Raw genomic sequence first — 16172 nt, 5'->3', positions numbered from 1 at the left:
CCATCCCATCCCATCCCATCCCATCCCATCCCATCCCATCCCATCCCATCCCATCCCATCGTGCTTTCCTGCCTAACCCAGTGCTCTCTGTGTGGCCAAGGTGCCTGGGCAGGTCAGTTTGGATGGGGCTCCCTCGCTGGCCCTTGACACTGGGCAAACCAATGAAACCCACGCGAGCTCTGTCCCTGCTCAGGGAGTGTGGGATGTCTCTCCTGTCAGAAACAGATGAGCATTAGACTTCATGTTCTGCCTTCACGGGAAGACAGTTCTAATCTGCTTTCAGTTCCTGGAAGCTCCCTTGCCACGTCACAGCTCCTCCACAGAATGCAGAACCGCTCCTTGAACATTTCCATTGGATGCATTCCAAAAATAAACGACAGAAACCCCCTTGACCCTGATTTCCTAGCACACGTCTGAAATTTTAGGAAATGCAGCTTACGTAGGTGGAAGGCAGAGGATAAATGACGGCGTGGAGAGAGCCACAGCCACCGGGCAGGGCGGCACAGAGGACAAGAGCCACCACACAGCCACCATGCTCCCTGCAAGGACTGTCCTGCTGCTCAGCCTGCTCCTCACCCTGCACCACGCCACAGGTAAGGAACCTCAGGGGCCACAGCTGCAGCTCAGGGCTCTGAGCCCCCACTGGGGACATCCCATTTGGGGAGGTCAGGCAGAAAACACGAGTGGGGAATGGTGCTGCTGACAGGAGGAGCAAGCCCCTGGGCAGGGCAGGGCAGGGCAGGGCAGCACATCCCAGGATGCAGGGATGGATGGAGAAGGTGCTGGGTGGTCTCAGCAAAGCCAGACCTGGGGAGAGCCTGCAGAAACTTGGAGGAGGCTCTGGAAATTGTTCCCCAGGTCTCAGCTGGATGAGCAAGGGGTTGGAGGGAGGGAGAACATGCAGCTCTTTGGAGCCTCCCAAAACACCCTTGCAACTTGTGCCTCTGCTTCAGAAAGCCCCTAAACTTCATCCCCAGACTGAGCACCCCAACCTTACTGTGTGCTCTGGGGGATGCAGCAATTTGGGCTGTGAAGTGCCAGGTGCCAGGCTGTCCCCTGCTCCACCTCTGTCCATGTCCCAGTCCTGTGCCTGTCCTGTGACAAACCCCTTTCATAGAATGCTATGGGAGCTGCTGAGACGCTCCACAGCCTCCATGCTGTGTTCCCAATCTGGTGGTGCCATTGTCTGGTGGTGCAATTCACAACATCTCCCCTTCCCTCCACAGCCCACTTTGCACCTGTGGAATGCTGCTTTAAATATGCACAGAAACGCATCCGACACCCTCAAAGCTTCTACGAGACATCCAAAGACTGCCCCAAGCCTGCAGTTGTGTGAGTATCCCAGGGTTTGCTTTCCATCCCACATCTGGGATCCCAGATCTTTTGCTCCCTCATCCCATCCTGCCCCACAGGCAGCTCAGTCCCAGCAGCTCTGAGTGGGCATAAAAGGGAAAAAATGAGGTTTAGTGCTTTCTGCTAATGCTAATGGTCTGGGAAGACTCAGACACTCACCATCAGCCCATGGAGGGCACAGGCTGCTGGAGATGGCTCCAAGCCTCCATCCAGGATGGGGCTGCAAAAAGGGAGCGAAGAAATAGTACACAGGAAGGAAATGGCTCATGGTTCATGTTTTCACTCCTTTTCCTCACTTTCTCATTGCAGGATTGTGGCTGCCAATGGTGATGAGATTTGTGCCGACCCCAAGAAGGACTGGGTGGATAAAATCATAAAACGGCTTCAAAGGAAAAAATTAAATCCATCCACCATCTGACTGGCCCCTCCAGTGTTGCTGTCTCTCGAGGGAGCCAACGGTGCTGGCAGCTCTTCTCCAACGGGTGCTGTGGGCACTGCGGGAGGAGCCGTCCTGTACCCTGGCAGGATCAGGTGTCACAGTGCCATGGATCAGCCAGCGAGCTCCTCCTGCTGTCACTGCCCTGCAAGATGTGCCTGTGGAGCAAATATTTATAATAAAGACTCGTTCCCACAAGTTGCTGTTTGAATTTCTCCTGATTCTCCAGACCAAGCAGCAGATCCAGGGCATGCTGCAAGTGAAAAAAGCCTGTGCCACAAGCTTGTATTTCTCCAGGAGCAAACTGTCCCTGCTTCACTGGGAATGTGACAGTGGAGCCAGGCCTTGACCCACAGGTCCAGGACCCATGGGTGAGGTTACCCTCACCCCTAGGCAAAGCTGTACATCCTCAGAGCAGCCTCGCAGCCCCAGGGGCTTTGCAGGTGGCTCCAGAATTAAGGGGAGGGTTCTGGGAGAAGATACTGATCAACCAAACCATTAATACCTTGAGAGGTTCCAAATGTGCTGGTGGCCACTGTGAAGTATCTGAGGGAGTAAGAAACAAGGTCCACAGTGCCGGGAGGGTGAGGACACAACCCCTTCAGAGGTGTCCTGGCTGCCTGCCCCTCTGCAGGGCCAGGGAGGGGTGGGAGCAGTGTGGGGATCCCAGACACTAAAACCAAGCTGCTGGCCCATCTCATGGGAGAGGTGCAAATATAAAAGGGAAAAACCTCAGAAAGGTGAAAGCAAGGAATGTGGCAAATGATCCTCAGCCTAAAGCTTCATCTGTGTTTTATGCTCATGGCTAGAAAGCACTTCAGGGCTGTATTTTCTAGGACACTGAATAGCACAGGAAAAACATCCCTAATGACATTCTTGCCTATGAACTGTAAGCACCATGGGAGGAAGCAATGGTGGAAAAGGAAGCTGAAGCAGAATTAGATGCTGGAAGACAAACACCTCAAGGACTGTCAGAGAGGACACGAGCAGCTTTCCCTGGTGAGCAGAGACTGACAAAGCACACAGCCCGACACTGGCTCTTGCACATGGATGTGTATTTTAATAAAAATAATTCTGTCAATATACAGCAGAATGTCAATTTCTTTACCATATTTCCAGTATATTTTCATAGGCTTTTTCTCAGTTAAAATCCACCCCCCCGAGCCCCTTTTTTGAAGTTTTCATGCGAAGCATCAGATAACTTAATTCACAAATACTAAGCATAGACTGAACCAATGTGCACAGTTTGTGTAATGTCCACGTAGCCAATGTTGTACCAAAGAGGTGAAACTCCCTTCCAAAGGCGATGAGAAGCCTGGAGTGGCACAGGGAGCTGTGCTCAGCGGCGCCTGCTCCTCCAGGGCTGCCGGGAAACCTGCGGAGACCTCGCACCCCATGCTCCAGCTGAGCATTTCATACCTGAGTTTTGAGCAACCAGCAGGAGAGAAGAGTTCACTGCGTGCTGGGCAGGTCCTGGGGCTTGCACTGCTGCGTGCAAGAGCTCCGGGGGCCGCAGCCTCCTCCCGCCTCCCCGGCTGCACAGGCGGGACAGAGACACGATCCCAATCCAGTGCCGGTGCAGTCCTTGGTCTGGAAGTCACCATACTTGTGGTTTTCAAATTTTCTTTAAAATCTGGATTATCCCCAGAGCTGCTGCTGCTTCTCCTTTCTCCAAGTCTAAGCCTGTGAGAAGCCCAGCATACAAAAATCCCTCTGTGCTCCCTTCTGGAGGAAGGATGCAGCTAAAGTCCTCCCGAGCAAAAGTGTCCAAGCACACGCCTGGACCCAAGTGGATTGACCAGAGAAAAGGTGTCTGCCTGGCCATGGGACTTTCAGCAAGGAGCAGAGGTTTGCATGGCCTCCAGGAATGTTTCAGTGGTGATGTGAGTGTAAATTCAACATGGGACTTGTGGCTTTCCTGCAAGCAGGAGAGAGTTAAGCTTCCCTCCTGGAAATGAAAGAGCTGGCAGGATGTGTGCTCCTCAAGCCTGGATGATCCCCTGGCTTGCCAGGCACTGCTCCAGCTCAAGCTGCAGGCTCTGAGCTCTGGTTTGGGATGTGGTGAGAGGGACTGAAATGCCAGGTTCACTCATCCATCACCTGCCACCTCTTTGTTGCAGGGAAGGATGGTGGAGAGCAGCTAGTGTTGTCTGCAGAAGAGGCCTCCAGGCTCTCAACTCCTCCCTTTTCCTCCCAGTCTGCTCCCCTCACACAGCCCCAGCAACACTTCCTCCAGCTCTCTGCCCCTACACAGAAGATGGGACAAGGCTCACAGCCAGATCTGGCTCTGACCAACTGCTGGATTGCAGTTTCCTCCATCACTTGTCCCTCTAGGACAGAAGGACCCAGCATGTCCCCTGCCACGTCCCCACCAAGTCCTTCCACAGAAACAGCTTGGTACAGCTGGAGACCCAGCACTTGCTCTCTACAAGAGATCTGCTCTCTCCCTGACCTCTCACCACTGAGGCTGCTATCACAATAGCAGGGCTGGAAGGAAGATGCTCCTTCTGAAAAGGGGACTCCTGGGTGGACATTGCTCCTTTTCCCAGGTGTGACCACGAGGCCTCACTGCACCCAGGACTGGAGCGTGAGGGACACCTGCTGCCATGGGACAGTTCAAGTCTGCACTGCTTCTTTATGGGAAGAACTTGCTGATCCCATTTGGTGCACCACACAGTTTCATGGCACCAACACACTGCTCTACAGCCTGGCTGCCATAGGTCACCTTCTCTATCAACCCCAGGACAGCAGAACTCTGAAATGGGTGTCTAAGCAACACGTGCTACGTATTAACACAGACAGGTACCAAAGAACAGCTGCAATGCTGAAGGAGGAGATGGTTCATCATCCCCGATACCAAAGGTGGAAAATGATACATTCAATCCCCAGAACTAGTTCCAGCAGCTCTGGTTGCTCCAGTTTTCCAAGGCAGCCTCAAGAACAAAGCTGTTTAAAGAATGGTAAAGATGTCTTAATAAAATGTGAAAAACAAGGACAGAGCTTGAGGACAGACTGAGATGTGACTGTGAAAAAAGAGAAGGAGAAATATGGGAAGATCTTAGGTGTAGGTAACCATGAGGAATGATGCTCCCAGAGTGGCCCATTCTCCATGGCAGCCACAGCTGCACCTCCTGGTGTCCAGATCCAGTGGGCAGCAGCACAGTGAGGACCATCAGGAGGCTGGAAATAGAAAGAGGCTGTAGCACCCATCTTTCACCACACACACCTTTCACACATCCCAAGGCAACAAGCTCCAGCTTTGGTTCACATGGGGCTGAGGGAGAGCATCCACTGGACAACCTCCCCTAAAGGGCTGGGTGCTGCATATTGTCACTGGGAGTCCCTCTCTGTTCTGCTGGCCACACACAAGGGCTCAGCTCCAAACAGACCCCAGAAGAATGGCAGAAGTGCTGCCAGCCCTGCTGCAGGCTGATGGGACAGTGTATGGTGGCAAAAAGGGACTGTGACACACGGACCTGCCCCTTTGTGCCAGCAGGGAAGAAGAAGCCAGGAAGGACAGCTGGAGTTGCCACATCTATGCTTGGCACAGACATGAGCCACAGAGCTGGTCCTGGTCTTGGAGCAGCTCCCACAGCACCCAGCACTGCAGATACCACTGTGGTCATGCAGTGAGGGAGGACACTGAGATTGTGGAGGCAGAGAAACAAGAAAGGATTGCTGGTAGCAGTAAGAAATTTTCCCCAAACCAGCTGGCTCTGGGAGCACACTGAAGGATGCAGAGGAAATAGACTGCTGCCCTCCTTGCTCACAGGAGAGCTTGACTGAGAGCTCTCTCAACCCTCTAAGCCTTAAAATAGCTTTGGTTAAATACTTGCTAAGGTAGGCTCATGGAGTAGCAAGAGAAATCATCTGGAACAAGATGATTCCAAGAGGAACAAGAAGAAGATTTGGCTCCCCTGGTACAGGAGAGATATCCACAAACTGGAATGCACCCAGCAGAGCCACTACAATGTTCACAGGCTGGAGCACCAGGTGATGAGGTGGATACTCCTCCAAGAAACACTTATCCCAGCTACTCCAGTTCATCTCACTCCAAAGTTCTCCCAATGTATTCTTGATGCTCTCACTCTCAGCTTGTGGGGGAAGCATGAACTCTTGTTCATGGGGAGAGAAGCCTGGTGATGTAATTCAACTCCATGAAGCTCTTTCCACAGAACTCCTGAAGGACACTTTAACCAAGGCTCCAGGTATGAAGTTCCCAAAATGCTCCTCTCAAAAGGCCACTTAACAGGCAGGGCATTGGACTCAAACCCAAAGCCCAGGATGTGCAGGCCTGAAATCAGGTTCCACCAGGTCCCTGTGAAATATTTTCCTTCTGCAAGGCCTTTGCTGCAGTGCCAAGTGTCAGGAAGGTGGGTGGGGTGTCCAGAGCACAGAGCTGGAGTGTTTGCTGCTCTCTAGACCACATTCAGTGTTAGAGACCCCATTTCACTTTAGCTGTGCTTTTAAAAAGTACTTCAATAATCCAAGTTTCAGCTAACATGAACCAGAGCAGCCAGGGAGACTCAAAGGCAAGAGGCTTTGAAATACAACCTGAGAAAACCACATCAGAAATCCCATCTAGGAATCAAGAGTAGGTTGGGGCCTACATGCCACCACACACCACAAACATGCTTATCCTCCCCATACTGAGTCATGGCCACATTAATCAGAATCTGAGTACAAGAAGCAGAAACCACTGGTGAAACCACCAGAACACTTGAAGTAAATTAAAAAAACCCAAATAACATCCATCACACATTTTTTGGCACCAAAATAACCAGATATCTAGGAACATCTCTTGGCTGATTTTTTTTTTGGTTTTTTTTTGGTAGCAAAACCAAAATAAAAAAGGTGCTCTAGGAGAGTCAGCAAAGCTTTGCTGAAAGACCAAATGGGGCACTAATATGACACATGATGAAGAGACTTGTTTAAAGAAACCACAAAGAGAAGGAACCAAAAAAAATCAGAAAGAGATAAATATGGTGTTGCTACAAAGCTAAGAGAGAGGTCTGACTGCAGCCAGACTGCTGCAAAGTGGTGACTGACAGCAGAGGAAGCTGCCAAGAGGGGAAGGCAAAGCAAGGTCCTGGAGTATTTCAGTCTCAGTACCCAGAATCAGCCCAGCAGTGTGCTGCCAGCCTGAGTTTAAGGAATGGAAAGCCTGCAGGAAAATCCTACCAGACAGAGTTCATGCTGCCTTGGCACAGCTGGGACCAGAGGCTTTGGGAAGGAAACCTGCCCACCGAGTTACCTCTGCACTTGCAGCAGGGCAAGGACAGCAGGCTGGGCTAAGATCCATCAGCAGAGTTGAAAAGCAAGAGATGAGCTTTCAGGCACATGAGCTGTTCCCCAGAGCTGGAAGAGAAGACCCAGAGTGGCAAGTTAAATTCTTCTTGGGGCAGCTCTCTGTCAACCCTGGAAGAATGGCTGTGGTAGAGCTCCCTCTGCTTTTTGCAGCTGTACCTGTGATCTGATAGAAGTATCTCCTCCAGCTCTAAACCTCCTGTTTTCTTAAACCACCACGGTTCTAGCACTGCCCCTACACACTGCACACCTTCACCCAAGGGAGGGATAATGTTCCCAACCATCTCCAACACCATCTGCACATTCACTGCCACAGTCTGCCCAGGCACCTGCCCCTTTGCTCTGCCTTGATTTCAGAGCTCATGTGCCAGCTGCAAATCCATCCTGCAAACCCAGAAAATCCTTAAAGCTTTGGGCTGCTGCTACTTTCCTTCTCAGTGGCACACAAACTCTCTTGGTGCTTGAAGCAACCTCAACAAAACCTGTTCATCTTTCACTGGCCTTCCAAAAAAAAAAAAAAAAATAAATTGTGAATTGTAACATTTATGTTTGGTTTGAGCTCCCTTGGGTCCTCCCCAGAGCAACTGACCTAAAATGAATTTGGTGCAGAATTCCAACTCCTCCTGTTCAGCCAGGCTGAACCTGCCATCTCCTAATGGTACAGCAGAGAATGCAAAGCACATGGTGCTGCCAGGCAGCCTGGCCAGGTAACAGAACATGCTCAGAAACACTCACAGGTGGTCTGAATGCTTGGTAGCACTCAAGTCTCTGGGCCTGGCACACAGCATGGACACATTTTAGTCCATCTTACCAGAGGTTACTCACCCACAGACCCTTGCTGGTCTCTTTTGGGCCTGAAATTTTGATAATTATCTTAATAATCCCTAAAGAAACCCTGCTGCTCCTTTCTGAATGGCTCAGGCCCAACAGAGCTGGTTCTGAGCCTGATCTGCAGCAACCTGAGCTCAGCTTTCCCACCTGCAAGCACAAGCACGGCTCAGCCCAGGTCGCTCCAGACACTTCCAAAACTTAGAAGTGCTCATTTAGATCAGTGTTACAGGGATGGGAAAGGGCAGGAAATTATTTATTTTTAATTATTTATAGTTATTACTGTGTTAGTGGCAGAGACATCCTCCATGGAGAAAAAGGGGGATTTGCTACTTAATTCAAAATTGTCAGCCCACCAGGGCATCACCCACAGATATTTCTGGCCAACTCACATGACCTGATTCTACCCATACGGTGGCAGATGACTTCATATTCATCAGTCCTGTCCCTCCAGCTGTTCAGAGAGATGAATTTAACTCTTTGTCAGGGCCGTGAGATGCTTCTACAGCAAAATCATCAATGTGGGCAATGTCAATCTTCTACTCTTCCCACTCACAAAGCCAAGATTGAGAGCCTTGGGCTCTGAAGAGAGGCACCATGAAGGACCAGGCTCCTGCAATTCCCATCATCAGAGTGTGACAGGACCTACGTCACCCTGAGGGGTCGTATGGTGTGTGTGGACCGAGTCTGTGGGTAATAAATACATCAGTGACTTTGTGGAGGTGGAAGAGACCTTTTAAATAAACATGATTCAAATAAAATAAAAAAAATAATCCCTCTGAACTGCCACTGTGAGAAGAGTTCGGATTACTAGCACGGATGATGCTGTATGTGCACGATGGAGGGAGAAGGGAAGAAAAGAACAAGCTGTCACCAACTTGATGAGCTTCCTCAGTAAATCAGCATAAACCAGCTCAGCAAAACTCTCCAGATAAAATATTGGTGGAACCATGAGAAACAACTCAAATCAAAACGAAAGAGAAAAATCCCTATATCAGAAGGCGCTACATTAGAATAACCAGCGAAATACCGAGTGCCGCTGGAGCCGCAGCAGTGGCGGGGAGACGGGGCAGAGCTGCCAGTCTTCCCGGGGTCAGGAATGGCCACACAGTGAGGGACTCACTCAATCCTTGCACAGGCAGTGTGTGTGTGCTAGAGGGGTGTCGGTGGCAGGGAGGTCAGGCTATCCAACGAGGTGGTGGTGCAGAGTGGCAGCAACAGAGGGTGAAGGGCAGCACTCCACGACGGCAGCTCCGTCCCGCTCGGGTGTCAGTGCAAATAATCGTCTACTCTGGCAAAGGAGCAGGAGCCCAGGCCCACGCGAGCCATGAGCCGCAAACACTCCGAGGCCTGGCCCAGGGCGAGCATCAGCGGGGGCTGCTTTGGCAGGTTCTGAGATTCTGTGGGGGCAAAGAAACAGAGCAGTTTAGGAGGGCTGTTCTGGCTGGTGCTGCCTCACCTGCCACTCAGGCCTCTCTCCGTCCCAGCTGGGCACCAAGCCCGGATCCCTGACAGAAGGTGCTGGCTCTGGAAGGAAGCTACTTCCAAATACTGCCAGCTCTGTGCCACCACCCATGGCACATCCCACAGCTCAGCAGGGCCTTTGAGAGAGTGCTGCTGTGGTGGCCAGAGCAACAAAGCTCCTGCTGATGCTGTTTGCCAGAAAACCCTTAAAACATGAGATATCAAAGCATGGAGGAAAAAGGAAAGGCAGAAGAATCTGGTCCCAGGTGGAAGGCAACCGCTCCACTTCTCCTGCTTGTGCAAGGCTGCACAGCAACCCAAGCCTTGGATGAACTCACTCCCTCATCACCATGTCCTACAGTGGCATGTTTTCTGAGGGAACCCTCAGCTGAGCTAGACAAGGTGTCTGGTAACCTTGTGATGAAGCATGTCCAGACACCACATCTCCCTGGTGTGGAGCCCTCAGCAACCTGTCTGTGCTCCTCAAGCAATGACTGTCAGCAGAAGGGACTCTCCTTCCCAAAACATGCAATTTTGGAGTCCTCATGGGCATGTCCATCAAGTTGTTCCTTTCCCCAGAAGATAATCTCTAAATCTGCTTCTGGAACATTCAGTGTGAGGTGCACAGATGCAAAAGGAAATCTGCCTGGGCACAGTGAGCCAGACTATACAGAGGATGCACCTGTACTCCCTCCCAGAAAATAGGATGATACCAGGGCTGAACTCTGCTAATCCATACAGCTGGAAAAGAGCCCTGGTGAAGTCCACAACGTTATTCAGCTGGCTTCAGAGTCATGAAGGGAGAGGGTTGGGAAATTCATCAAAGAAATCTCAGTTTCTTCAGTAAGCAGGGGAGGAAAATCCCGAGGCACATCCTTGGGAGCAGCATTAAGGAAGATGCAAGGAAGGGAGTCAAAAGGAGAGTGTATCAGGGAATCTGTTCTCTGCAGGCTTCCCTCCTACTCTTCTTCCTGCATTACTGCCCCGACAGTCCCCAGCAACAGAAAGGCCAAAGCTAAACACAAGTATTTCTGAACTTTCCCTAACACTCCCAGACTTGCCTGCCACAGGACAGCCCTTGAGAGGAAGTATGTCTGGGGAAACACTCCCACAGGAACCAGATCTTACCCAAAATAGCACTATTGAGAGCAGCACACACAGGTTCCCTCTGGATCGGGTCCAGCTGTTGGCCGACAGGGCAGTTCCAAGGGTCTGAGTAAGCTAACAAGCTAAAGGCGTCCTGTGACAGAGCAGAAAGGCACAGTGAGATCAGGCAGGGCTGCAAACACACAGGAAAACCACCAAGTCCAGCTGGGGCACCTCCTGCAGTCACCATGGTGACAGGTGCCTACCTCCTGAAAAGAAATGGCCCTTTTCTTCTTGGCTGCAGGGGACCACAGTGGGCCATCAAGACAGTGAATTAAAGAGGGTGCCCCTCCACCTGGTAGGGGAGCCAGCACAGGAAGGCAGGTAGTGTCACCTGCAGAGAAGAAGAGCATGCAGCTGCTCCAGGAAGCCAGGCAGGATCTGTATTTCTTCTCTCACGTGCTGAGAATTGGGTGTAGATGCTCTGCATTCATGTTTTGATCTCTGATCCCCATGCAGGTCTGTTCTTGCTCAGCAGGTGCAGAAGTGGGGCCTACCCATGTGTCTGCAAGGGAACTCACAACCCCAGACCTGGCACAGAGAACTGCTGCAATCCAGCACAAGGCCTAGGCTTACCTGAAGCATCTTTTTGTGCATGGTGTTCTTCCCATACTCTCTGCAAAGCTGCTCGCTCAGGATCTGCAGCTCCCGCCCAAACTGGATCATTCTCTCTGTGGCAGCGTGGTTCCCTCCACAGAGCTGCCTCTGGGGGCAGCTGTCTTCTAAGGAGAAGCAGTGGAGAAGGAACAATCATCTTGCATTCCCCACCAATGCCCACTGTGTGTCAGGATACCCACAAACTCCTTCCCCTTCTGGAGCAGGTAGCTGCTTCCTGCCCAAGTTTATCCCAGTGGAAGCTTTCTGTGATCCCTGCCCTACAACAGACAGTAGTGGGTTTTGTCATAGAGCCTGGTAGATATAGGGAAGATTTGAGCTTTGTTTAATGCCTGAGAACTACCTAGAAATCAAGTCTCCTGATAAAATCCTGGGAGCTTGAAACTCCCATCTGTTACCCTTTCATGTGTGTAGCACATCATATATAACCCAGAAACCGCTGGTCTAACAAATCCTGGACTCAGAAAACTTTCAGTCAGAGAAGTCAATACCACCAGCTTCCCAGTATTAGTGGCCACAAGAGCCATTATAAGTGGATGAATCAGTTTCAGAGGTAGTGTAGCTGATTCATCTGCTCCCTCCTGGCTAAAGCACCCACAAACAAGACAGCCATGGCTGACAGCTGTGCTGAGGCCACTCTGCAGCTGGACATCACCAGCCTGGCACAGCCCAGCTCAGCTCCCCAGCAGGCACTTCTGCCAGGTCTGCTCTGAGCTCAATTTCATGACCAGAACAGAACAAACCTTTGACTCCCGTTGCTTTCCCTGCTCCAAAATTTCACCAGCACTGCTGTGAGTCTATGAAAAGCCAGACCAAGTTTTCATTCCAGGACAGATTAATTTTCCCCATGAAGCAGGCACTTCATTCACTGGGTGGGGAAAGGAGCCCAAAGTACATGTTTTTTCCTCACAATCCAATCACACTTTTAACTTTTGATACCAGCTCCTTTTTCCCTTTATCCCTCCTGCCTCTGAGGACCTACCCATGCTGGACTCATCTGTCTGCAGGATCTCTTCGTGTTTGTAGGTGCCATTCATTATCCTGGTGGATGAATTTTCCAGGACTCCGTTGGGGTAGTGCTCAGCTTCCATTTCCATCTCACTGTCACTGAGGTGAAAGAAGGGAAGAAAGGTCTAAATTAAAAAGGGAAGAAATGAAGAGCTTATGTGCCAAACAGTGCCCAGCAATGGCCAGCACACCAGGAAAGGTGCCAGTTGGACTACAGGGAGCCAGATGGTCCAAGTCAATGCTGCAAAAATTGTTGCAGGCTTCTGAAGACAATTTATGAAACAAGGTTTCTGTTCCCTAAGTGCCTGTCATAATTCCAGGTGCAGAACATTTTGCATTTTCCCTTCAGGAAGTGGTGATCCTTGGGACAGTAAACAGCAGCCAGGTAACAGATAACACACTCAGAAACTGCACAGGAGGGAAATCTTGGCTATGATACATCCCCAGTCCTTACAAACAGTGCACTACTGAACATTTAAATGTCCAAGACAGCAGGCTGACTGAGACTGCTGATTAACTACTGATTAACTGAAATTATGAGAAGATCTTATTGGAACTTGGGCTCTACATTAAAAAAAAAAAAAAAAAAAAAGACAAATCCATCATCATTAAATGATTCTGGTAAATTGAGTTTGAACAAGTGTTTCTTACTCAGTTACATGCTAGGTGGCTCTCCAGAGGTCACAACTGAGCCTACAAACTGCAAGCCATGCTCAGCACGGCACTTGAAGAATGAGTGCCAGCTGCAATTAGCAAGAGATTCTTTTAATCACAGTGACACTCTCCACTCAGGCCTCAGACAGTGTGGAGAGTGAGCCCAAAGGAAGCTCAGTTTTCACCACAGTTCATTCTGCTCCACACTCCAGAAAAGGCAGCAGTGACTTCACTGAACTGCTGGATCACCTGTGGCTTCTTGGAGAAGGAAGGCTCAGTCTGACCTGCTGTCACAGCATGAAACAAATTACTGCTGGCTCAGAGGCTCACCTGGAAGGAACAGGGCAACAGGTAGCCCAAGGAAATTACACAAGAGGGCAGTGCACCACGCCATTGTGGCCTGAGCTGCTGCCTCACCCAGTACAGGGCAGGAAAGCTGCTCAGCAGGAACAAGTGCCTGGCTGAGGCAGCAGAAACACCACCAGGCTGACTGGGAAAGCTTCTGGGCAAACTATCACACTGGGATCCAAAGGCATCAGTGTAATGGGACAGCTTGGTGCCTGAAAACAAGACCATCATAATATTCCTTATGAGATGAACCTCCAAGCCTGAGCCACAGCAGGGGAGCCAGAACAGGTTTGGGTCTGCTGGGATAGTAGTGACCTTGTAGATAATCAGTATTGCTCAAAAGAGCAGGACAGATGCCCTTCTGGCTCCTTGGAAAGCAGACTGAGACTTTTCCCACCATCCCACCCGCCTCAGATGTCTCCAGAGAAAAAACAATACCTGGTTTCTTGATTACTCGTACTACTGTGCTGCTGAGATTTGGTAGAATCTGTAGAATTGGACTCAGAGTAGTTCACAGATGAAGGGGAAGAGGAGGAGGAAGATGAAGATGATGAACTCAGTGTTGGGTATTTACTGTGACTCTGTTTGCTTTTTGTGGACATGACTCCATTGCTACAGGTTGGACTATCTGCTCCTGAAAGCCAAGAAGAAAATAAAATGAGACAAGACTGACAATGTCCCTCTGTTGTGAAGCCAACAATTTAGCAAGACAGCAGGCCCCAAAGGAAGAAAGCAAAATAAGACTGCAGATATTAAATTATGGTTCATCATTCTTAAATTCAATGGGGTTTTAGAGAAGATGCAAACGAATATGAAAGGAACCCCAGCTCACAGCAACATCTGAGCTTTGTGAAGTTCTAAAAATGAGCTGTAAACTAGAGATTGGCAGAAACAGTTCACAAGTACAGAAATTATTGCTGAAAGGAGAACTGCCCAGGCTTTCCATGATCTATCTGAAGTTAGGGATGTATGTGATTCACACAACACTCAGCACATAATAGCAACCCTCTTAATGAGCACAAGCTAACCTTCCTTGCTCAGGAGAACAGAAACCACTGAGAGTCAGCCTTGAAATTTCACCTGCTCCTCCACAAAAAGTGCTTATCAAGCTGCAGAACACACTGACACAAGACACAAATGTTTATTCATTACCACAAGTTTTATATGGATTCAGAACTGACAGGGGCTAAAATATTTTGGAAAAACCTCACTAAGTGCTTGTCTTCTTCATGTATTCTTCCTCAGACATGCAATATTGATCACAGGACTAAATGATCACATCACTAAATGATGTGACCTGGCATGGCTGCTCTCCAGAAGTGATTCCATTCCATACATTGATCAGCTGACCCCACAATTACGTTTATAGCAGGGAATGTATTTCTATTTTCTATCACAGCAACACAAAAATTCAAATGGGCTGTTTTGAGCATTTTAATGACAAAGACAGACTAGCCTGTTCACAAAACTTCTGCTTCATCTCTGAAACATGCTCTGATGAAATTACCACTCTTTTGAAAGACAAAGGTCTGACAGAGAACTGTGGAAGATGATGTCCATGTGTAAAGACAAATATGTATAAATGCTGCCTTGCACTGCAGTTGCAGATGTAGACATGGGTATTACCAAGAGCTTTTATGGACTGATGGGATCATTCTGACTTTCTAGTCAAAGGAACACCCCCAGGGCTTCTCACAGCACAACACAGGAAAACAAAGACAGTGGCTTGGAAAGGTGAGTGACAGCTTGGAGGTATCCAAGAAATTGTCTTCCTTTTCCTTAAATATTTGCCTGTACTCAGTTTGTCACATGCAGCAGTGGGAATACCGACCCCAAACACACTCAGATGGCTGTGAGCAGCTCACAGCTCAGTGAACCAGCTCAGCCTGTATCCAAGGGCCCTGCAGGTCATTTTTCCTGGCTCACTCCATCTCCAAAGCTGCAGTCAGTAATTACCTAAGGAAGATATCTTAGGTGTCCTCATTTATCTTGTTCTTTCCACTTCAAATTCTAAAGTTTAACTTCCTGAACTCTGAAGAGCTGATGCTCCAGAGCTGGGTTTTATTGGAACAGAACTGTTCTCGTTTCAAATGCTTAGAGCCTGCAAGGTTAAGTCCATAGGGTAGGGAAAAACTTTTGTGCAATGCATCCCCCTGACCTTTTGCTCCATTGGAAAAGCAGCTTCTATTCAGTTCTTTCTGGAAAGCAATTATTTTGCAGACTCCAAGGTACAGAAAACAGGCTTTGCTTTCCAGACCTCCTCTCAGCACTCCATCAGTGAATCACTGAGTCACAGGTAGCTGCAGTAGAAGACTGCCTTCAAAAGCATCTTTATTCTGAAATAAACTTGCTCTGCAGACAATTGTTGAAAATAACTAATCCAAAACCAATTATGTGACAGTGTAGACACCCGTGGTAAAAGAACATCCCCTCAGCTGGGGAAGGAAAGGGAAGGAACATTTCAGAGAATAACACATGGAAAGCAGCAGGTAATGCTAGGCACCACCACATCCACCCTTGCCATCTGCTCTCCTCATCTGGAGACACAGGACACTTACCAGTACTGTGAACGTGTGAGTTGCTTGATCCATGTCTAGGACTCAAGCTGGGGGAGCCGGGGTAGCTGTCCTGGGATCTGGGGCTGCGGGCACTGAAACACCGCACTTCACTGTCCGTGCCATTCACCATCTCCACAAACTGCCGGCACCTGATTTCATGGGAGGCAAGAGGGACAAAAGGGTGCGTGACAGCCAGCATGCTCTGCACTGAGCCTGCCTTAGGTCCCAAGTGGGGAAGTCCCAGAAACTTTCAAAAAGACATTTCAGACTCCTGATGCCTTTGTATTGTGAGTGCTCTGGTGATGCTACAGAGGAAGGAGTTCAGAAACTTCAATTTTGATGCTAATGGATGTTGAGACATACCCAAAAAAGCAAGTTTAATTCCATTGTGCTAAGAAAAAACTGTTCCTTTGTAGCTTTCACCTCCAGCTCTTCTGCAGATACTCCAAAATACA

The 16172-nt window shown here is 49.4% G+C and overlaps 2 protein-coding genes across 5 annotated transcripts in view; one reads left to right on the top strand and one right to left on the bottom strand.

Annotated features, from left to right (window-relative positions):
* Positions 1–468: 468 nt before the first annotated feature.
* Positions 469–1987, top strand: LOC107209717 (monocyte chemotactic protein 1B-like). Its single transcript, XM_015639708.2, has 3 exons — positions 469–593; positions 1227–1332; positions 1663–1987. The coding sequence occupies exons 1-3, from the start codon at positions 533–535 to the stop codon at positions 1769–1771; spliced, it is 276 nt and encodes a 91-aa protein (XP_015495194.1). The 5' UTR covers positions 469–532; the 3' UTR covers positions 1772–1987.
* Positions 1988–2827: 840 nt separating this feature from the next.
* RANBP10 (RAN binding protein 10) overlaps positions 2828–16172 on the bottom strand; it is a 64899-nt gene continuing 51554 nt past the window's right edge. For 3 of the 4 annotated variants that reach the window (XM_015639636.3, XM_033517128.1, XM_033517127.1), the window contains 6 exons: positions 15718–15866; positions 13598–13793; positions 12132–12256; positions 11111–11256; positions 10517–10628; positions 2828–9324 (listed from right to left, as the gene is read on the bottom strand). In XM_015639636.3, coding sequence (XP_015495122.1) covers positions 9194–9324; positions 10517–10628; positions 11111–11256; positions 12132–12256; positions 13598–13793; positions 15718–15866 — 859 coding nt within the window. In that variant the 3' untranslated portion in view covers positions 2828–9193. The remainder of the gene's footprint in view (positions 9325–10516; positions 10629–11110; positions 11257–12131; positions 12257–13597; positions 13794–15717; positions 15867–16172) is intronic. The other variant, XM_033517126.1, reaches the window with a different exon arrangement.

The sequence above is a fragment of the Parus major genome, chromosome 11 (genome assembly GCF_001522545.3).
Source record: "Parus major isolate Abel chromosome 11, Parus_major1.1, whole genome shotgun sequence".
Classification (NCBI taxonomy): domain Eukaryota; kingdom Metazoa; phylum Chordata; class Aves; order Passeriformes; family Paridae; genus Parus; species Parus major.
This window is presented reverse-complemented; position numbering and strand designations above follow the sequence as displayed.

What these genes read in the sequence shown, in the direction of transcription:
- LOC107209717 (XM_015639708.2), top strand. Translation starts at nt 533, where the DNA reads ATGCTCCCTGCAAGGACTGTCCTGCTGCTCAGCCTGCTCCTCACCCTG. An exon ending in CACCCTGCACCACGCCACAG is followed by an intron (nt 594 to 1,226) that starts GTAAGGAACCTC and finishes TTCCCTCCACAG; the next exon opens with CCCACTTTGCACCTGTGGAA. An exon ending in TGCCCCAAGCCTGCAGTTGT is followed by an intron (nt 1,333 to 1,662) that starts GTGAGTATCCCA and finishes TTCTCATTGCAG; the next exon opens with GATTGTGGCTGCCAATGGTG.